Genomic DNA, 23,739 nt, shown 5'->3' with positions numbered 1-23,739 from the left:
CTCACTTGTATTGAGCTGAAATGTGTCAGCATGTAGCTTCGGCCTATTAGTTCTAGTTCTGCCCTCAAGGTCATCCGAACTAAAGACTCCTCCACTTGACAGCCCCTCAACTGCTCAAAGACAGCCCTCATGCCTCTTTTGAACTTTTCCTTCTCTGAGCAAAATAGCCCCGGTTCCTTTCCTGGTTCCTCACATGACTTACTTTTGAACATCTTTTTCACCCTGGGAGCCTCTCTTCTGACGATGTTCAAGTTTAACTCTGTACAAGTGTAGCGCTCAGAAAGGAAAGTCATACTACGGTCTGGCAGGCCAGAGCCACGCAAGTAACTCGTCTGTCACCTTCATCCCTGGAGACTGTAGAACCCATCAGCGCAGTCTACCTCAGCATAAGAATTCTGGTGATCACTTCCTGTCACTCATTTTTTTTTGGCCACCCCTTGTAGCATGTGGGATCTTAGTTCCCTGCCCAGGGATCAAAGCTGTGCCCCCTGCATTGGGAGTGCAGAGTCTTAACCACTGGACCAGCAGGGAAGTCCCCTGTCTGTTGCTCATCTTGAGCTTGTTGTTTACCAAGATCTCAAAGTCTGTCTTTTTCCCCTTTCCTTGTGATGTTGAGCTTAAACCTGATCTCTCCAGATAGTGCTTGTGAAACTGACTTTTTAAAGGAAGGTATAGAAGGTATCACCTTTTCCCCCCGTGATATATCATACTGTGAGATATTCTCTCTCCATCCTGTCTGCACAGCCTCTCAGCAGACCGTATCTCAGGAACACTTTTACCTTCAAGTCTATAATAGTTGTCCCATTACCAATAGGATATTGTACCTCCATCACACACATCTTCCTCCACAGGCCAGGAATTCTTTTCTCTGTGGGCACCTTTCTTATTGGTCTCTGCATCTAGTCCAAAAATGTCAAGCTTGCTGCATGCATTCATTCAGCAAATATGTAATGACTGGCATAATAGAAGGCCAGCACATGATGGGTATACAAGATTGCACAAAGAGACAGCTTCCTGATTCTTGTAGAAGAGGTCACCCAGCTGAAGGACCAGACAGTTAACAAGTACCAACAGTGTGAATTTTTACTTAGTTAAAGAAAAGGGAAAAAGGATGGTGTAGTCAAAGCTGGTGGAGAAAGAAGGAGTGAGTTTAAAGAAGTCTCACAGTGGGATGACTCTCAATTCTATTGATGCAGACTGCGTCTAACCTGCCTCTGGGGACCAGCTTCTTTCACACCCCATTCTCTTGACCCTTATATTCATGTCCTTCTGCCTTATCAAGAGCTTATGTTTATAGGCCCCTTATAGCCCTTTATTCTTCTTCCTTCAAACTCTAAGAAAAGCCTATAATTGCTTTCCTTAGAATTTGCAAAGGTCAATCAATACAAGAGGAGACTGACAAAAAGGTGGTACCTGGGCTCTGTCATACTCCTAGATAGTGAGACTCGTGATGTCTGTATTTCTTGACTCTTAAGTCAGGCAGTCTTATCCATTCATTCATTGGCAGGCACTTTGGTTGTTTCCATATCTTGGCTATTGTGAATAAGAATCCAATGACATAGGAGTAAAGCCATCTCTTCTATACAGATTCTATTTCCTTCTGATAAATACCCAGAAGTGGGATTGCTGGATCCTTTTTGAGGTCATTTTGATCATTTGTATTCCCTCAGAAAAAGTAAAGCAACTCCATTTCATCCAGTTTTTCAAATGTATTTGCTTATAATTACATAATCTCATTTGGGTCTTGTCATTTTTTCTTGGTTTCTATAATTATATTCCCAATATGGTTCTGTATCCAGTGTATTTGTCCTTTTATTCTTTTTCCCCATGATTATATTGATAGTGGTTTATTTTTATTTAGCTTTTCTTTTATACAAGGAACTTGCTCTTGCATTTATTTAATTTCACTCTGATTTTTTAAAAAATAAGTCTTTGCTTTTAATTTGATTAACTTTTTTCTGTTCTTCTTAGATTTTGTTCTGCTTTTGATTTGTCTGTCTCCATACTGTCTTATAGTTTTCATCAAAGATGATGGTGATTTGTCAGAAAAAATCACCAACATGTACAGACAGTCCGACTTTCCTTGAATGTAGTTAGGGAACACAAAATGGTACAAAGAGTAGCACAGAGCAGGAAACTGAGCAGGATTTTCTCCATTGGGGAAAGAGCAGGGGCATCTTTCTTTTCCATTTGTTTCCTTATCTCTATGAACTCATGTTTCATCTCCTTCAGTGATCCTGCCTTGCCCAGTTTTTCTTGAGCTCTCGTGTCTATCATCTCTTGTTTTATAGAGACATGTATTTTTTTTAATTTTGTGATAAAATATTTGGTCATATTTATCATTTGCTCCATAACAGCCTTTTTCTCATGAGTATCCTTCATCTGTTATTTCTTTGTTTTTCTATTCCCTCTCTCTTTTTGTAATATTAACTTAGTATATGTCTTATAGTAAGTAAGTGAAGTCGCGCTCAGTCCTGTCCGACTCTTGGCAACCCCATGGACTGTAGCCTACCAGGCTCCTCTGTCCATGGAATTTTCCAGGCAATAGTACTGGAGTGGATTGCCATTTCCTTCTCCAGCGGATATTCCCCACCCAGGGATCAAACCCGGGTCTCCTGCATTATAGACAGACGCTTTACCGTCTTATAGTAGTTCCCTTTAAATTATTGCGTATCTTTAAATGCAGCGACTTCTTCATGAATTGAAAGTGAAAAGTGAAAGTGAAAGTCATTCACTCGTGTCTGACTCTTTGCAAGCCCATGGACTGTACAGTCCATGGAATTCTCCAGACCGTAATACTGGAGTGGGTAGCCTTTCCCTTCTCCAGGGGATCTTCCCAACCCAGGGATCGAACCCAGGTCTCCTGCATAAAGGTCTTCTTCATGAATTGGAAGGGTGCAAAATTTACCCACAGTTCACAGTTCCTGTGATGAGTGCATTCTTTCTCTGCCAGCAGAGGGCAGCACCTTCAGGCCAACCACAATACAGAATTTCTGCCACCCTGCCTCACTAAGAGATTGTCTCTTCCAGTCTGTGGCTCATCTGGAGGTACTCTCAGCCCACCTTGCTGGCTTGGTGCCAAATGGGCTTGTAGGGCACTTTCTGCCCACCAGTCATTGCAACCATTCTAGTGTTCCAAACAAAACATTGTTTTGCCTCACGCCGGGGCCCCTGCTTTGGAGGACTGGACTTCTCCAACATCTCTGGACAGGGACTTCCCTGGCAGCATAGTGGTCAGGACTCCGTGCTTCCACTGCAGGGACTGTGGGTTCAGTCCCTGGTCTGAGAAGTAAGATCCCACATGCTGTGTGTAGTGTGGCCAAAAAAAAAAAAAAAGTTTCTGGTCAGAGATGTCTCCTCTTGGCTTCCTAACACCACCGCTCATTTGCCTTTCACTGAACTTAGTTAAGTTTCCCTATGCATTATGGTTCAGTATTCTAGGTTTGCTGAAGATAGAGTTTGCATTCTGTTATTTGCCATCCATTTTTGTTTTGAGGTGATTTCTAAGAGAAGGTAGAACTATTTTTGCTCTGCCTTTCTAGCATTGGAGAGTGAGCCAGAGTTCACTCCAGTTCCATCTAAACACTTTGAACATTTCTTGGCAAGTGCAATTGCAAATAATTACACAAATGTATGATTTGATTTTCTCATTTTTAACAAAATTGGGGCTGTAGGAAATAAATTTGGCAGGAAATTATCTGGCTCACTCTCCTATGCTAAAATTGGCTTCCAAAAATCAAATTAATGGCAGGAGCTACAATCACAAAATTGTAGAGTTGAAGATTGATCCTCAAAACTATTTTCTGATTTTAAACTTTATGAATAAGAACCAACATTGCTTAGTTCACTTTTCTAAATTAATAGGAATGTGAATTAATAGCAAATGGAAGATATTTATCTGCACAGTATTGTGGTATTAAAAACAAAGTTGTGTAATATTGGAGTATCCAAACTTTACAAATTTCTCTGAGGTGTAGTTGCACTAAAAATAAAAACTATTATACCAAAATTCCATCAACATTCAAAAGTACCTACATTTGTGAAGACCTATTTTTCATCATGCAAGTGAATAAAATTAAACTCTTAAAACACTAAAATTAAACACCTAAAATTAAACTCTTAATGAAAAAAAATCTAGACTGATTTTTTTTTTTTTTGGCCACACCTCAAGGCATGCAAGATCTTGGTTCCCTGACCAAGGATCAAACCCGTGCCCTCTGTAGTGAAAGCGTGGAGCCTTTCTGCTAAACCATCAGGGGTCCCTGACCCCCAGGATCTAATGCCTAATGATCTGAGGTGGAGCTAATATAATAATAATAGAAATAAAGTGCACACTAAATATAATGTGCTTGAATCATCAGGAAAGCATCCCTGCCCCCCCAACCCCATCCATGGAAAAGCTGTCTTCCAGGAAACTGGTCCTTGGTTCCAAAAAGATTGGGGACTGCTGCCAAGCTGAATTGTATACCTTGTGTTAGTTTGCTTGGGCTGCTGTAACAAAGCACCACATACTGGTGGCTTAAGCAACAGAAATTCATTTTTTTATTGTCTGGGAGGCTAGAAGTCCTTGATCAGGTGTTGGCAGGTTTGCTCTCTCCTGGGGCCCCTCTGTCCTTGGTCTGCAGATGGCCACCTTCTCAGTGAGTCCTCACATGGCCTTTCCTCTGTGTATGTGCATTCCTGTGTGTGTCCACATGTCCTTCTCATAAGGACACTCATCCCATGGGACCATGGTCCCACCCTCAGGATCTCATTTAACCTTACTTACCACTTTAAAGGCCCAATTTCCAAATAAAGTCCCATTAGAGCAAGGTCTGTCTAGTCAAGGCTATGGTTTTTCCAGTGGTCATGTATGGATGTGAGAGTTGGACTGTGAAGAAAGCTGAGCGCCGAAGAATTGATGCTTTTGAACTGTGGTGTTGGAGAAGACTCTTGAGAGTCCCTTGGACTGCAAGGAGATCCAACCAGTCCATTCTAAAGGAGATCCGTCCTGGGATTTCTTTGGAGGGAATGATGCTGAAGCTGAAACTCTAGTACTTCGGCCACCTCATGCGAAGAGTTGACTCATTGGAAGACTCTGATACTGGGAGGGATTGGGGGCAGGAGGAGAAGGGGACGACAGAGGATGAGATGGCTGGATGGCATCACTGACTCGATGGACGTGAGTCTGAGTGAACTCCAGGAGCTGGTGATGGACAGGGAGGCCTGGCGTGCTGTGATTCATGGGGTCGCAAAGAGTTGGACACGACTGAGTGACTGAACTGAACTGAACTGAGGGGATCAACTTATGAGTTGGGGGGACACAATTCAGTCCATAACATCCTTCGTATTATGATACAAAGTATAAGACCAGATACTGAAACCTGGATGTGAAAGAAAGAAGGGCAAAAGGGAAAGGAGGGGAAAAAAAGAAAAATGAAAACGGTTTCCAGTTCTAAATAAAAAGAATAATTACTTAGGAAATACGTTCTTAATTACTTCTATATTTCAATTTTTAAGCGATTTTGCATTTTAAAACTAGTTTGCAGTATCATACCTGTTAATTTTATGTGCTTACATCATCACTCAATAAAAACAAAGTCTAATTATACTTCTGGCAATTGATTTTTCTGATACCTGGGCTGCCTCATTTATTTTATTCTTGTCATGGCTTTTAAGTTTGGTGTCTAGTGTAAAGGTATATTCCTCAGAGCCTATTAACATCTTCTCAGCTATGGTAACCAGCCTGCCTTTACCCAAACCCGATTTCCCCGAGATATTCTCTATTTTAAATTATGCTGTCATCATCTACCTGCATCAGTTAAGGAGTAGACTCACTTACATAGAAAAGAAAATACAAGGACAGTGTTTAAACAAGATAGTGGGTTATTTTTCTCCCATTGTTGGAAACAGTGTGGGAAGACAGGTAGCCCCACAGTGTTATCAGGACCCGGGCATCTTCCTGCTTTCTACTATCTTAACATCTCTTACTGTTATCAAAAATGTGGGGTCCGGCTGCTTGCCACTTCAAAGCCAATAAACAGGCCAGGTTGGTGGAAAGGAAAGTTTGCTTTATGTCAGATGCTGGCAACTGGAGGGGGTGAGGTTGGATATCTGTCCAAAGGCCAACTCCCCTCCACTAACAACCACTGGGATCAGAACTTTTAGGCAGAGAGAGGGTGCTACATGCAGAAGCGGCACAGTCAGCTCTGACTGTCATCTTCAGATTGGTCATCGGCCATCTGACCAGTGTCATCTTGGTTGTTTTAGGTAGTTAGTCTTCAGTTCCAGGGTCAGATTGTTTCCATTTCTTTGAGGCCAATTCTCAGAATTGTGGCAGCTTCTGTCATGGGTATAGTCTGGTCATCATGTAGTTAACTTTTTCCATCTGATGGGGGTGTCAGTATCTATAAGACAGCTCACAGGACATGGCTCAGGTTATTATCTATAGCCCTTGAGAAGGAACTAAAGGTCCTTGACTATGCTTAATGTTGTTGTTCAGTCACTTAGTCACATCTGACTCTGTGTGACCCTGTGGACTGCAACATTCCAGGCTTTCCTATCCTTCACTGTCTCCTGGAGTTTGCTCAAGCTCATGTCTGTTGAGTCAGCCATCCAACCATCTCCTCCTCTGCTGTCCCCTTCTTGTCTTGCCTTCAATCTTTCCCAGCATCAGGGTCTTTTCCAGTGAGTTGGCTTTGTGTCAGGTGGCCAAAGTATTGGAGCTTCAACTACAGCAGCAGTCCTTCCAAGGAATATTCAGGGTTGATATCCTTTCAGATCAGATCAGTCGCTCAGTCGTGTCCGACTCTTTGCGACCCCATGAATCGCAGCACGCCAGGCCTCCCTGTCCATCACCAACTCCCGGAGTTCACTCAGACTCACATCCATCGAGTCAGTGATGCCATCCAGCCATCTCATCCTCTGTCGTCCCCTTCTCCTCCTGCCCCCAATCCCTCCCAGCATCAGAGTTCCTTTAGTATTGACTAATTTGATCTCCTCGGTGTCCAAGAGACTCTCAAGAGTCCTCTCCAGCACCACAGTTCAAATCCAGTAATCATGTACGGATATGAGAGTTGGACCATAAAGAAGAATGAGGGCCAAAGGATTGATGCTTAATGACTACATTATTATTGTTTGGTCTCTTTTTACTGTTTTCCTTTGTTTCTGCATGTTCTCATTTCTCTGATTAAACTTATTCTTTGACTACAGTTTTCCACAGACAAAAGACAGGCAGAGGACATGGGGGTGGCGGGGAGGGATGTGCCAAGAACCATAGGGTGCTGCTCTGCTTCATTCATCTCTCCATTCACCGCCATTGCCTTTGTTATAAAGCCTTCATCAGGCTTGAAACAGTTATTTCCTCGATCATCTTACTTTGAGCATCTTACCATTCTGTATTACTATCAGTGAGCTTTAGAGAAACTAAAACAATCAGTTAAATTAGTTCAGTTGCTCAGTTGTGTCCGACTCTTTGCGACCCCATGAATTGCAGCAAACCAGGTCTCCCTGTCCATCACCAACTCCCAGAGTTCACTCAAACTTACATCCATCGAGTCAGTGATGCCATCCAGCCATCTCATCCTCTGTCGTCCCCTTCTCCTCTTGCCCCCAATCCCTCCCAGCATCAGAGTCTTTTCCAATGAGTCAACTCTTCGCATGAGGTGGCCAAAGTACTGGAGTTTCAGCTTTAGCATTATTCCTTCCAAAGAAATCCCAGGGCTGATCTCCTTCAGAATGGACTGGTTGGATCTCCTTGCAGTCCAAGGGACTCTCAAGAGTCTTCTCCAACACCACAGTTCAAATCATCAATTCTTCGGCACTCAGCTTTCTTCACAGTCCAATTTTCACATCCATACGTGACCACTGGAAAAACCATAGCCTTGACTAGACGGACCTTTGTTGGCAAAGTAATGTCTCTGCTTTTCAATATGCTATCTAGGTTGGTCATAACTTTCCTTCCAAGGAGTAAGCGTCTTAATTTCATGGCTGCAATCACCATATACTGTGATTTGGAGCCCCCAAAAATAAAAGTCTGACACTGTTTCCACTGTTTCCCCATCTATTTCCCATGAAGTGATGGGACCAGATGCCATGATCTTCGTTTTCTGAATGTTGAGCTTTAAGCCAACTTTTTCACTCTCCTCTTTCACTTTCATCAAGAGGCTTTTTAGTTCCTCTTCACTTTCTGCCATAAGGGTGGTGTCATCTGCATATCTGAGGTTATTGAGATTTCTCCCAGCAATCTTGATTCCAGCGTGTGCTTCTTCCAGCCCAGCATTTCTCATGATGTACTTTGCATATAAGTTAAATAAGCAGGGTGACAATATACAGCCTTGACGTACTCCTTTTCCTATTTGGAACCAGTCTGTTGTTCCATGTCCAGTTCTAACTGTTGCTTCCTGACCTGCATATAGGTTTCTCAAGAGGCAGGTCAGGTGGTCTGGTATTCCCATCTCTTTCAGAATTTTCCATATTTTATTGTGATCCACACAGTCAAAGGCTTTGGCATAGTCAATAAAGCAGAAATAGATGTTTTTCTGGAACTCTCTTGCTTTTTTCATCAGCGGATGTTGGCAATTTGATCTCTGGTTCCTCTGCCTTTTCTAAAACCAGCTTGAACATCTGGAAGTTCACGGTTCATGTATTGCTGAAGCCTGGCTTGGAGAATTTTGAGCATTACTTTACTAGCGTGTGAGATGAGTATAATTGTGCGGTAGTTTGAGCAGTCTTTGGCATTGCCTTTCTTTGGAATTGGAATGAAAACTGACCTTTTCCAGTCCTGTGGTCACTGCTGAGTTTTCCAAATTTGCTGGCATATTGAGTGCAGCACTTTCACAGCATCATCTTTCAGGATTTGAAATAGCTCAACTGGAATTCCATCCCCTCCACTAGCTTTGTTCGTAGTGATGCTTTCTAAGGCCCACTTGCCTTCACATTCCAGGATGTCTGGCTCTAGGTCAGTGATCACACCACTGTGATTATCTGGGTCGTGAAGATCTTTTTTGTACAGTTCTTCTGTGTATTCTTGCCACCTCTTCTTAATATCTTCTGCTTCTGTTAGGTCCATACCATTTCTGCCCTTTATCGAGCCCATCTTTGCGTGAAATGTTCCCTTGGTATCTCTAATTTTCTTGAAGAGATCTCTAGTCTTTCCCATTCTGTTGTTGTCCTCTATTTCTTTGCATTGACCGCTGAAGAAGGCTTTCTTATCTCTCCTTGCTATTCTTTGGAATTCTGCATTCAAATGGATATATCTTTCCTTTTCTCCATTGCTTTTCACTTCTCTTCTTTTCACAGCTATTTGTAAGGCCTCCCCAGACAGCCATTTTGCTTTTTTGCATTTCTTTTCCATGGGGATGGTCTTGATCCCTGTCTCCTGTATGATGTCATGAACCTCTGTCCATAGTTCATCAGGCACTCTGTCTATCAGATCTAGTCCCTTAAATCTATTTGCCACTTACACTGTATAATCATAACAGATTTGATTTAGGTCATACCTGAATGGTCTAGTGATTTTCCCTACTTTCTTCAATTTAAGTCTGAATTTGGCAATAAGGAGTTCATGATCTGAGCCACAGTCAGCTCCTGGTGTTGTTTTTGCTGACTGTATAGAGCTTCCCCACCTTTGGCTGCAAAGAATATAATCAATCTGATTTTGGTGTTGACCGTCTGGTGATGTCCACGTGTAGAGTCTTCTCTTGTGTTGTTAGAAGAGGGTGTTTGCTATGACCAGAGCGTTCTCTTGGCAAAACTCTATTAGCCTTTGCCCTGCTTCATTGCATATTCCAAGGCCAAATTTGCCTGTTACTCCAGGTGTTTCTTGACATCCTACTTTTGCATTCCAGTCCCCTATAATGAAAAGGACATCTTTTTTGGGTGGTAGTTCTAAAAGGTCTTGTTAGGTCTTCATAGAACCGTTCAACTTCAGCTTCTTCAGCATTACTGGTTGGGGCATAGACTTGCATTACTGTGATATTGAATGGTTTGCCTTGGAAACGAACAGAGATCATTCTGTCATTTTTGAGATTGCATCCAAGTACTGCATTTCGGACTCTTTTGTTGACCATGATGGCTACTCCATTTCTTCTAAGGGATTCCTGCCCACAGTGGTAGCTATAATGGTCATCTGAGTTAAATTCACCCATTCCAGTCCATTTAGTTCACTGATTCCTAGAATGTCAACGTTCACTCTTGCCATCTCCTGTCTGACCACTTCCAATTTGCCTTGATTTATGAACATAACATTCCAGGTTCCTATGCAATATTGCTCTTTACAGCATCGGACCTTGTTTCTATCACCAGTCACATCCACAGCTGGGTATTGTTTTTGCTTTGGCTCCATCCCTTAATTCTTTCTGGAGTTATTTCTCCACTGATCTCCAGTAGCATATTGGGCACCTACTGACCTGTGGAGTTCCTCTTTCAGTATCCTATCATTTTGCCTTTTCATACTGTTCATGGGGTTCTCCAGGCAAGAATACTGAAGTGGTTTGCCATTCCCTTCTCCAGTGGACCACATTCTGTCAGACCTCTCCACCATGACCTGCCCATCTTGGGTGGCCCCACACGGCATGGCTTAGTTTCGTTGAGTTAGACAAGGCTGTGGTCCATGTGATTAGATTGACTAGTTTTCTGTGATTATGGTTTCAGTGTGTCTGCCCTCTGATGCCCTCTCGCAACACCTACCATCTTACTTGGGATTCTCTTACCTTGGACGTGGGGTATCTCTTCACAGCTGCTCCAGCAAAGCGCAGCCTCTGCTCCTTACCTTGGACGAGGGGTATCTCCTCACCGCCACCCCTCCTGACCTTGAACGTGGAGTATCTCCTCTCAGCCCTCCTGCGCCTGCACAGCCACTTCTCAAACAATGCCACTCTCTAAAAGCAAAGAAACAAAACAAAACAAAACAAAAAACCTCTTTTGATGATTCCCTGTTTTAGATGATGCCAAAAATCCTTAGTTTAAAACACCGAGTTATTTTCATTCTAGTCCCCAACTGTTTTATGGATTTCATCTCCTGATAGTCCCTTGCAGTATCTTGTACTCTGCATCTTGAATTTTTCACTCTTCTCTAAGCAAGCTTTGGTTTTTAGTACTTGACAGCACTAGATGTTTCAATGTTAAACAATCCCTGCCTTAATCAGTTCTAAATCTGTTGGGAAATAGAAACTGGAGTCAGCAGTGGATTAAAATATCAACTTTTTACTTTTTATTTTTTGGCAGACTTGGGAGTTTTTAGAAAAGCTGAATTGAATGTACAGCCAGACTCAGGATTCTTATTTCTCTACCCCACCCCAGGTCTGATGTTGGGACTTTAATAAGGGGGAAATCAGATCTATGAAGGCTTCCCTGGTGACTCAGACAGTAAAGAATCTGCTTGCAATGCAGGAGACCCGGGTTCAATCCCTTGGTCGGGAAGATCCCCTTGAGACAGGAATGATGACCCACTCCTATATTCTTGCCTGGGAAATCCCATGGACAAGAGGGGTCACAAAGAGTTGGACACAACTGATTGACTAACACTTTCACTTTTCAGATATACGAAGCAAACTGTAACCCCAGCTTGTCAGTTGGATTTGACTTAGTTGAATAGAACTAAAAACCCTGATATCAGAGTGACTTAAATCATAAAGAAATAGGCATTTCAGAGCTAGTATATAACTCCACAGTGTCATGAAGGACCCATGCTCTTAAGTATTTCTTCTTTAATATGCCTAGCACTTGGTTTCCATCCTTAGGTTCACTCCATGGCCCAAGATAGTTGTTGGGGCTGCAGCTGTTTCTTCTACATTCCATCTACATTCCGGGCAGCAGAAAAGAGGGTTGTAAGGAGTCCTTCCAGAAGTTTTATTTACATGTCATTGGCCAGAACTTTTTACATAGTTAAATTACACTTAACTTTAAGAGAGGCTAGGAAATAAGTCTTTCCCTGAGCACCCTCAAAATATGCACCCTCAAAACTGGTAAAAAGATGAAAAGAAGAGTGGATGTTTGATAGGCAACTAGTAGTCTGCCACAGCCATAGCTGCAGTCTCGGCCTCCTGCCGCCTTTGAGCTCAATGAGCCTTGGGAGTGGAACTCAGGTTGGCTTACCTCATGGTGCTACAGCAGTGGGAGAGAATGAGTCCGAGGAGAGCCGGAAAGGGCCCAGGGTTACATTCCCAGGGCTCTTTTCCAGAGCTGGACCAATTGGGTAAATCGATGCTCATCCTCTGGGGAGGAATAAGTACAGATGGTTAGAGGGACCAGAAGATCCCTGGACTACTCTCACGCCTTGAGAGTGAAGCAGGCACCCTCTGGCGGACCATAAGCCTAGGCGGCAAGGTCTACCGTGAGGGCACCTCTTCAGTCCTCCTGCTCCGCTTCTCCTGCTCAGCTTCCCCTGTGCTTCCACTGGTGAATGCGCACTTAGCCTAAGTCCCAGCTCCTATGTTGCCGTTCCATTGGCACCCTTCATGACCTGCTTTCTGATCCCCAGACAGATCTCTATTCTTTTCTATCAGTGTGTTCAGATGGAAAGGGTAACAATTCTCACATGCATATAGAACTCTCACTTCCTATCTCTGCCTGTTTCTCTTCCTCTTTCTCCCAAAGCTATACTAAACTGTGCATTTTTTTTGAAGACAAGAACCTGGTTTTATTATCTTTGCATTTCAGCTCCTCCTGCTGAAAGCCTTAGAGGTGCTGGTGCATGCATGCTGGCTAAGTCACTCCAGTCGTGTCCAACTCTTTGCAACCCCATGGACTGTAGCCCGCCAAGCTCCCCTGTCCATGGGATTCTCCAGGCAAGAATACTGGAGTGGGTTGCCATGTCCACCTCCAGGGCATCTTCCTGACCCAGGGATCAAACCCACGTCTCTTATGTCTCCTGCATTAGCAGGCGAGTTCTTTACCCCTAGAGATACCTGGGAAGCCCCTGGAACATTTACTAAGTCAGAAATGCTGATTTCCTTCTTTCCCTGTTTTATAATGAGACTGAGATCTTGACAAATTGAGTTGCTTAGTAAATAATAAAAGTAATGGGCATTAAATGAGGTTTCATTAAAACATCATTGTGTTCCAGGCATGTCCATGAGTGTTTATGTGTATTATTCTCCTCATTTTTCATATCAACCTGGTGAAGCATGTGTCACTATCCATGTTTTAAATGGAGGCAAATTGGCCAAGACTGCAGAGCAAGCAAGTGGAAAAGCTGGGATTTAAACCTGGGTTTTTCTTACTTCATTCTCTGTGCTAGCATAGCATGGACAAGACCAGGTCTTCTAAGTTTATACCTAAGCCCCAAATATTTGAATTGTATATCCCCTTTTCATGCCCTGCTTTGTTGTAACATGATAATCCTTTAGATAATCAAAGAAGACTTGTCCAAAGACAACAGACATGCCTTTTTGTAGGGAGGGGCATTTTCCTAGTAATGATGCTTCATATCTGCTCAAGCCCATCCTTACAATCTTGCTCAAATCACCAAGAACTACTTAACATCAATTGGAAGAAAAATCATAAAGTTAATCTGCTCAGTTTAAAACATGTTGGAATTTCCCTTGGGAACTGAATCGTCATACGGGTTAATGCCTGTCAGAAAAGGATGCCCCTGGGAGGACATCACCATTTAGCATTTTGCTCTTAGCAAATTTAAAGCCTTTAGGGGAAGTGAGGTGTGGACTTACTTCCCCTAACTTTTTAAGAGATGTCACATATTTGGGCATCAGTTTATTTGCTTCCCTGGTGGCTCAGAGGTTAAAGTGTCTGCCTCCAATGCAGGAGACCCGGGTTCCATCCCTGGGTTGGGAAGATCCCCTGGAGAAGGAAGTGGCAACCCACTCCAGTATTCTTGCCTGGAGAATCCCATGGACAGAGGAGCCTGGTAGGCTACAGTCCACAGGGTCGCAAAGAGTCGGACACGACTGAGCGACTTCACTTTCTTTCTTTCACTTATTTGCTTCAGAAGATGGATAGCCTGGCAGAGGGAGCAGGTGAAATGTAGTGTTGCCCCATCACTCCCCTTTAAGAAGAGACTCAAGGGTTCCCGTAATTCAACACTTTGGACAGAAAACTGAACATTCATCATGCAAAACTTCTCCCCAAATGTCTAGCCACACTTGCAGTTACCCAGGAAATAAAATGAGATATGGAACTGTAAATATTGCCTCTGCGCTGAGGACTTCTGATGCTTAGTTTCCTAAAACAGGAGATGCATCGGGTATTTCCATGATGCGGCTGTGGGCTTTCCTGTATGGTTGAGGTTAAATCCTCTTGATCAAACAGCATTATCCTTGGACATCCCGCTTTCTCTGGGCTCTAACTAATAGTAAGGATGGCATTATGGTACTAAACCAGTAGAGGGAAAGTGAAGGGGGGAGACAAAGCAAAGGAATGGCACGCAGATAGTCATCTCATGTTGTTGGGTCATTTAAATGAACGTGAACTTGTGGCTCTAGGCCTGTTTGCTAGATGATGTGTTTTAAGCACAGTAAGAAATAAGTGTTATATTGCAACCCGGTACACACATGTGGGCTTCCCAGGTGGCTCAGTGGTAAAGAATCCACCTGCCAGTGCAGGAAACACAGGAGACGCAAGTTCAATCCCTGGGTCAGGAAGATCCCCTGGAGGAGGAAACGGCAACCCACTCCAGGATTCTTTTCTGGAAAATCCCATGGACAGAGGAGCCTGGCAGGCTACAGTCCATGGGGTCACAAAAAGTCAGACATGACTTAGCGACTGAACACAGAGCACACACACACGTAAGCAGAAGTCACATACGGTGGTTACAGCAGACCCTACCTCACACTTAAAGGTTGTCATCCTAACTTTTCCCTCCCCAAATTATAATACATACAAAAAAAACGTGATTTCTAGCCTGTGGTAAATATGCTTTAAATATATTCTTGTCAAAATATGAAGCCACAGATTTAGCTCATATTTGTAGGAAATTGTCTATTATATAACCTGATTGTCAAAACCATTCCTCACTTTCTCATCAAGCTAATCAGACTTAAGTCCCTTCAGAAAGGAAGTCAGTCTTTGTTTTGCAGGTCAAATAAACATCAGAATGTGCACCTCCTTACCCTGACAACTGTCCTGAATTCTAATTCTGAGACGCAGGGAGATAGATGGATGAGAGGGGTTAAAAGCTTTGCACTGAGTTGGTGCCTGGTTGAAATAAGGCTCCGCTCCAAGACCTTCCCTCAGGACCAAGCCTTTCCCTAATTATCTATCTCTCGACTGATGGCTGGGAGCTTTTATATCCCACGGTCAAGCTCGTTCAAAGATTTGATATGGATGAGAAATATGCCTCTCATTTGTAAAGGGGCAGGAAAACAATTGTGAATTGGGAAGTAAGAAGGGAGGCTTGACTGATCTTAGACATCCCCCTCTCCCCCCAGAGCTTTCTCAGTGAGGTCGTTTTAGGAAGACCTGCCTGTGGAATGGGAGGATCTGATTCTCCTAAAATTAGGACTGGAACCCCCGGGAAGGTTTGCAAGTACCAACTAGGTCCTCAAATGAAAATAACAAATACCTACCTTCAAAGATAATTATGCAGAATCAATAAGGTGATACAAATGAAGGACTTTTAATCATTTTATTTATTTATTTATTTTTGGCTGTGCTGGGTTTTCATTGCTGCGCAGGCTTTTCTCTAGTTATGGCAAAATAGGGGCTACACTCCAGCTGCAGTGCACAGGCTTCTCATTGTGGTAGCTTCTCTTATTGCAGAGCACGGGCTCTAGGGCAAAGCGCAATAGTTACTGCGCATGAGATCAGTTGCGCCATGACATGTGGGATCTTCCCAGATCGGGGATCGAACCCATGTCTCCTGCATTGGCAGGCGGATTCTTTACCACTGAGCCACCAGGGAAGCCCCAAGTAAAGGACTTAATGAAGCTCTGGGTGCATAGTTAACACCTGCTCTGGGTTTAGTATCATTGCTGTTGCTGTAGTTAATCTACCCCTCTACTAATAGTGCAGATGAAGTAATCCTCAGCCCCATGCCTAACATCTGTGGGCCCCAGCCAGTTTTTCTGTGCTCGGTCCACACCCTGCAACCAGCACCCCTTGGTGACTCCTTGGACCTAGAACCCACCTCTGGTGGCAGATTCCACTCCCAGAAAGACAGACTTGGGTAAGAAGCCCTCTTGCACCCTGCAGGTGGACACAGGGTATCTGGGCAGGCAAGTCAGGGTTCTGACCTCCTGGAGCTTGCTCTAGAAAGGGCTGGGTACAGGTTTTGATATATCCCCCCTCCTAACAGATTTCTCAGCTGGACAGGGGAGGGCAGGAGCCCTGTATATAATCAATTGGGATTAGACATGAGTGTGTCTTTAATGTAAGAATTAAGTGTTGTCTTGATGGCCTTAATGATCCCAAATTCAGTTAAAGTCAGACCCCTTGAATAAACAAATGGAAACTACAGAAAAAAGACAAGTTACTAGATAATGAATGCCTTGTTTTCGTTGCAGGCACTGGCTTTCAGGCCTCAGGCTACAACTTCAACACCTATGACTGGAGAAGTCCCAAACCAAGAGGCAGTTTGTCCCCAGTCACTAAGCCTCGAAGCCAGACTTACCCAGATGTGGGACTAAGTAATGAAGAGTGGGACCGGTCCACCGTCAGTGGGTAAGGTTTTCACCAAGTGCTGCCCTGTCCCAACTGCTTCCGGGTCATTTGGGCTAGATGTGGACTTCTGTACTTCCTGTGGCACCTCCTGCTCATGTTGGAAGGGTTCATGAAGCCACTGTCACTGTCCATGCTGGCCCCATGGCTGATTCAAAGACTTGAGCCTGCCCAGCAGGAATCTGGGCTCTACCACACACACGTTTCCCCAAATGAGAACAACAGTAGTACATGAGGAAAATCTCCTTCTATAAACCATGCCCTCACTCTGTGACTGGTTCCCTCTCCTTTCACTTAGAAGGTGGTTTCACACTGTGTGTGTGTGTGTGTGTGTGTGTGTGTGTGTGTGTGTGTGTTAGTCGCTCAGTTGTATCCGACTCTTTGCGACCCCATGGACTGTAGCCTGCCAGGCTCTTCTGTCCATGGGATTCTCCAGGCAAGAATACTAGAGTGGGTTGCCATTTCCTTCTCCAGGGGATCTTCCCGACTGAGGGATCAAACCCAGATCTCAGGCATTGCACGTGGATTCTTTACCATCTGAGCCACCACAGAAGCCCAGCTTCACATAAAATTACATGAAAAAAAAATTTTTTTTAACTGAGGATTTGATATTTTTAACTGAGACTCTATTTTAGCAGTGTGTTCCTTACCAAAAGATTTTAAGGAAACTCATAAATCTGATAGCATTTAACTGATCTATACTGATGTACGGGGAAAACGTTTTTCTCTCTCAAGGAACAGTTTGATTTCTTCTTCCCTTCAGATAGGGTAGCTGAAAGATATCCCCACCAGTGCCATGTTGACGCAACTCACTCAGCAATATCCGTGAACTCAGTTAGTAAGACCATGGTCTTTCCAGTCTTTGAGACATTTTTAATGCCCTACAGTGTCTTTCTGTTAGAACTGGCCTGACTTGGAGGCCACAACTGAAAGAAAGCCAGATCCAAGATGAATCTCTATTTTGTGTGTGAGATGAAGGGGAGGGAGATTCTGGATCCAAATACATGTGTATATATATAGGCTTCCCAGGTGGTGCTAGTGGTAAAGAACCCACCTGCCAATGCAGAAGACATAAGAGATGAGGGTTCAATCCCTGGGTCAGGAAGATCGCCTGGGGGAGGGCATGGCCACCCACTCTGGTATTTGTGCCTAGAGAATCCCATGGACAGAGGAGCCTGGCAGTCTACAGCCCATAGGGTCACAAAGAATTGGACACAACTGAAGCAGTTTAGCACAGCATGACACACATGTGCGCACACACAAACACACACACACACACACGTATGTATTTGGGCTTCCCAAATGGTGCAAAGAATCTGCCCGCAGGAGATTCAGGTTCAATTCCTGTGGTTGGGAAGATCCCCTAGAAAAGAAAATGGCAACCCACTCCAGTATTCTTGGCTGGAGAATCCCATGGACAAGGAGGGCTACAGTCCATAGGATTGCAAAGAGTTGGATATGACTGAGTGACTGAACACACACACACACATGTATATAAATGGATATATACATATATATCTGGCAAGGTCTTAACCAAGACTGTGCTTTTGGACAGCAGTTTCACAGGGGCTCCCGACAGTACCGAGGCCGAGCAAGAGGAGAACTTCTGGTCCCAAGCGCTGGAGGATCTGGAAACCTGTGGACAGTCCGGGATTCTGAGAGAACTCGAGGTAGCCTCGGTCCTGCCACTTACTCTCATTGTTTCTACATTCATTTTTTTTGGTCCTTTTGAGTTGGCATTGGTCACACCAGTTCATTTAAAAGCTTTAACCCCTTTCCACAGGAGAAAGCTGACAGGCGTGTGTCTTTGAGAAACATGAATCTCTTGGTAGCTACCCTTTCTGTTTATATTTTTGCTTGTGAAGCTGCCTTCCCTGCCCCCTTGCCTTTCGGACAGTGATTTGATTTTATCCAATGCAGTTAAAAGTATTTCTTTCCCCTTTCTGCCCCCACCCTGAGCTTACTGACCTGTGGCTTCTCTGCCATCGCTCCTTGCTAACCCTGACTGCCCCTGTTTGCCACCGGATCGCTCAGGCGAGCTCAGTCTCAGCAGTGGCGTCTCTCATTCTCTGATTTGCTTTAGAAAGGTTTCTTTGGCATGTTTTCATTTGTACCTGGTAGAGACGTTAATTTGATCGTGAAGAGGAACATAAGAGGAAATTTGATTTTACTTCATTTTGCCCTTAAAGTAGATGACAATGCGGCTGGTAGAAAAAAGGCCAGTCTGTTTGATCAGCAGCCAAAATATTACAGAGTACATTGCTGTTAATTGCAAATCCTGCTTCTGTGCTAACTTAGTGTGAATTCAAGGACTTGCAGAGAGATGGAGTATAATAGCAGAACTCCTGGGGAGTTCTTTAATCAAAGCCGTAAATTTGCTGACAGTGTTCACACTTTGGTCTGGGAAGTCCTGGACTGTTTCCTTTTATGTTCTTTTAAATTTTCTGAGCTGTAAAAAAGACAGTGGCAAAAGTCTCGTTTTTATTTTGATGTCGTATGAGGTCCCCAAGTCACCATAAGGAATGTGAATGGCCTAACTGGGCGGAACTCTTGCAGTTCTAAAATGATGACTCATCTTTATATTATTTTGCTTCTCAGTTGCATGTGTGGATATTTTATGTGACTCCAATGTTTGTGAATCTGCAAAGAGAATTATAAAGAAAAATATTAGTTTGAATTTGTAAACATCATGGTATTACCTGGCATGAATTTCAACTTCAGAGCACAGTTAAAGGACCTGGAGATGGATACTCCTACAAAATGTAAATAAATTAAGATGTTAGCAACTGATTCGTTTTCATGCAACTTTCAAAAAATATAGAATGCTTAAGTATCAGGTAGCTTATTTAAACTTTTACCACTTCCTGTATGGAGAATGATCAGCATTGTACCAAATTGAATAAAGATCTCAGTTCACATTTTTTTTAACATAGTACGGCTTTTAAAAGCATGTTTTGGCTTATATGCCTTTTGCATTTTTCATTTTGAAATCTCATTTGAAGAACCCATTTTTCTTCTCATAGCTTCTTCTACATTAGGTATTAACAAAGTGAAGATGATGTAAAAAGTAATACAGTCAGGTTGTGTTTTCACCCAGAAATTGAGTTACCTGATGAAAACAACATCCTTCAGTATAGAATTTATGTTGCAACAGCCAATAGATTTTTTCTAACATCACTTCAGGCAGGTGTGGCCCTTGAAATTATATATCCAGGAAAAAAAAAGAATGGGTTGAATTTAATAGTCAAAAAGAAATAAAATTTTCAACTAGAAAGAATGATTGACAAATCCATAAATTAGAGTCTTATTCACACTTTTAGCACAAGGAATATTCACTTATTAGTTTGAATGAACTCTGATCCCTTGATTTCAAGTGCTACTATGCCAAAAATATTATTGGAGCTAGGTTCCTGCATATGAAATTTATATCTAGCATTAAAAGTTAAAGCACACTATAAATGTAACAAATGTAGAAGATTAGCTAAGATAAAAAATGATTACAATTGAAATGAAAATGAAAATTATACTAGTCATTTTCCCCATTGCTAGCAATAATTTAGGTTCAGCTTTAGGGCTGAAAAACGTACAGTTTTAACAAGAGAGAGAAATTCAAACTAAGATTTTAGACAAGTTACTTAATCTCTTTTATCAGTTATTTCTTCTTTAAAATACAGGGATTATAATGACTAATGCTTATATGACACAACACAGAACATGGCACTTAATGAATGCTCAATAGAAATTATTTTTTTGCTACTTCTTTGAGTAATGAATACTGTCTTAACTATTTTTTCCTTAGTATAACATAAGAAGAATGTTTAACTAAATGTCAAATAGGGAACTTTTGGACATACTCCTTCTAAGCTGTATGCACATCGGTTATCTCACTGATGATTTTGAAAATGTATAAATTACAAATTGTGCAAAATGAAAATCGGTGGTACATACTCGTGAAGCAAAAACAAGTCTTAAGAAACTTTAAATAATTACTTTCTTTTTAGTTTTATATTTGTGTTTTAATTTTAATATTCCTGCAGGGATGTCACTAATTCAGTTGATATTCACTTTAAACAAAGCCATCAATTCATCCTTTGAAAATGTGATCTGAAGACCTTTTGATACTATGTCATTGCTTCCATCAGAACCATTTCTAGATCAGATTATAACTTCTGTTATGGCTAAGGCTTATCAAAGTAGAACAGTTGTCTCCCGCTGTAGTGATCATTTGATTTCCAATGTGCTTCCTGCCAGTCTAATGAAAAATGAGTATGAAAAATAAATGTTAACAAAGCAAATAACTAGTCTAAGTAGGTAAAAACAATAGGTGGATGCTCACCACAGCAAGAAAATAATCGTCTAATGGTTTCAGGAACAGCACATTAAACAAGGAATGATATATGTGAGTTAAGTACCATAAAATAAAAGGGTGTCCCATGTTACCAACAAGCTAGTAATAAAAAGGTTTCAATTAAAGGAAATTTATCTGAAATAAACCATGATATGGATAATTCACACTGGATAAATAATAAGGTTTTTTTAATTTACTAAAAAAGCCAATTTTAAATGTTTCAACTTCATACTCGACTGAGAATCAATATAGCCTAGTAGGCAAGAATAAAGGTTTTGGAGACATTGCTAGGGTTGCAATCCCAGACTCTTGGGCAAGTTGCTTCATTGATCCAGGCATCCCCTTCCTAAGTGAAATGAGGAGGTATAATAAGTATAATACTTTATCATATAGAGTTATTGTAAGTATTTAATGGTATTCTACATATACACACACATATATGGTACTTAGCACATACTAACACTCTTCTTTTTTTCAAAATTATCATTAAGATAACTGATGTAGTCAAGATATTGGTAAGTTCACTTATTTTGTTTCTTTTCTACATACCTGTGTGCCAATACTTGGCTGTCATTTAGAAATCTTGTTAGTGGCACGTATATAGCTGAACACCAGGTGAAGCTTGGAATTATAAAATCCTAGTGAGGTAACAAATAAAACTGTACTCACTTTGCAGTGTTCCCTCCTGAGCAGTAATTTTAGATGGTGTGCTTGGCTCATTTACTACCTATGGGACCTTGGGTAGGTCAGTCTCTTTGTGCCTTAGATTCCTCTCCTATAAATTAGGAGGAATAACAGCACTTAACTCATAAAGTTGTTAAATGTGTGCATACATTCAAAGGACTCACATTACACTTCTGTTACCTTTAGCATCAGTATCAATATAAACCACTAGATCATGTTGTAGCCAGTCATATGGCATGCGGAATTTTTTTCGGGCAGATTCGCTGATGCTGGTATACCATTATGTAACTGTTATATGGAAGAATACAGAGCTGGCTACAGGCATATTTGCAGAATTTTAGCATCCAACCATGAGAAATGAACATTCCCAACATGATATTGGTTTCAAATGCTTTTTTTTTGTTCCACTTCTGAGACTCAGTCATTTTTGAGAGCTAATCTTGCCATTTGTTGTGTATTATACAGGACAATATATTTGAAACTGAACACTTTTCAATTCACTGGTAAAATTCAAGTCCCTTTGCTTTTGAGCAAAGGGTTGATTCCAGTAGCACATCTCTTTGAGGATCTTACACATGGGTCGTTTCTAAGAAACAATGACCTACACCAAGTAATGTGGAGACCTAACTCATCTACTGACTTCTTGGGGTGGCCATGTGGCCAAAGAGAAGACAGTACACCAAAGCTAGGCAGGCAACATTGAGTAGGAGCCCTCACTTTTGTATCAGTAGCCTCATTTCAGCTTGTTGTTACCTATGGGTGGGGCTGGAGGTGCCATTGCCAATAGGGGCTGCCTGATCTCCAGTAAGAAGTTCTTAGTTCATTTCTGTAAGATACATTGAAGGTTGCCTGATAAGTCCCATCTTTAGAGCCCTATTCAGTGGAAAGTTTCCGCTTAAAAATGTAGTTTGCAGTAAGCAGATGTTAGAGCTCTTCAGTGTGCCTCCAAACTGCCAGGGGTGGTATTTGCTTAAATAAACTCAATGGCTTAAGTACTTAAATTGGATTTGTTATGTGCATTATAAATGTCACTTGCGAAGCATTTTCCCAGACTTTCATGGTGCAGTCAGTACCTCCATTCTCCAGCCTTTGGCTATGCCCTGAAGAGACTGTATTTTGACTGAGCAGAAGGAGAAATGTGCTTCATGTTGAGCAGCCAAACCTTCCTCTTACTCGATGGCTTAATTGTTTCTGAAAATTGTCACTGCCGCAGGCAACAATCATGTCGGGGAGCACGATGAGTTTGAATCACGAGGCCCCTTCATCTCGCAGTCAGCTGGGGCGACAGGCCAGCTTCCAGGAACGGAGCAGCTCCCGGCCACACTATAGCCAGACCACTCGCAGCAACACTCTGCCCTCAGATGTGGGCAGAAAATCTGTCACCCTGAGAAAAATGAAGCAGGAAATAAAGGAGATCATGTCCCCAACTCCTGTGGAGCTGCACAAGGTCAGGAAACTCTCTTCTCTTCCCTTGGGGGTCATGTTTCATAGCCATTTTGCTCAGCATGAGTGCCCTGATTTGAGCATGATCATGACACTCCACTGTGGGCTCAGCCGAGGAAAAAAGCCAGAGCTTAAGGGCAGATCATCAGAGACCGATGGTTCTCAAAACATGATCTTTGAGAGGTGATCTCATAAAACAGAGAACATTGGCTTTCAAGTAGTGAATTGATCACAGATGTATTTATGGCCAAAATCTTCCTGCAGAAGCTTGAGGTTCTAGTGTCAAGTGGAGCTTCGATGAATTGATCTGTTATTTCAACTTGATTGGAAGGGGAAAACATTTTCTAAATGCTGTATACTCCTAGCTACACTGATGTTGGAAGGATTAATCATCAATTACAGATTTCTCAGTAGATGGTTATGTTATTCACGGAGTGTAAACTTCTCTTGAGACATAATTTAGATGTCCTTGGTCAGGACAAGATAAGGCCTGGCTATGTTTCATCTCTGCTAAGGCGGTTGCCTCACTTTGCTTCATGGATGAAAACTCACAGTTGCAAACAAAGCTGAGTTCAAGTTGCTGGCAGAGTTTAAACAAGGCAGGGGTAGGTGACAGTACCTGTGGAGCCCAGGGCCAACGAAATCAATGGAAGGGAGGTTTCTCTGGTTTT

At 42.4% G+C, this 23,739-nt stretch overlaps 1 protein-coding gene across 1 annotated transcript in view; it reads left to right on the top strand.

The window, feature by feature from the left end:
* The window catches only part of GRIP1 (glutamate receptor interacting protein 1), a 752,861-nt gene that overhangs the window by 705,064 nt on the left and 24,058 nt on the right, over positions 1–23,739 (top strand). Inside the window, exons 20-23 of the mRNA XM_070370106.1 lie at positions 16,440–16,596; positions 18,149–18,263; positions 18,377–18,421; positions 22,839–23,072. Coding sequence (XP_070226207.1) covers positions 16,440–16,596; positions 18,149–18,263; positions 18,377–18,421; positions 22,839–23,072 — 551 coding nt within the window. The remainder of the gene's footprint in view (positions 1–16,439; positions 16,597–18,148; positions 18,264–18,376; positions 18,422–22,838; positions 23,073–23,739) is intronic.

The sequence above is a fragment of the Bos mutus genome, chromosome 5 (assembly GCF_027580195.1).
Source record: "Bos mutus isolate GX-2022 chromosome 5, NWIPB_WYAK_1.1, whole genome shotgun sequence".
NCBI lineage: Eukaryota > Metazoa > Chordata > Mammalia > Artiodactyla > Bovidae > Bos > Bos mutus.
The sequence above is the reverse complement of the archived record's forward strand: the minus strand, read 5'-3'. Positions and strand labels throughout refer to the sequence as shown.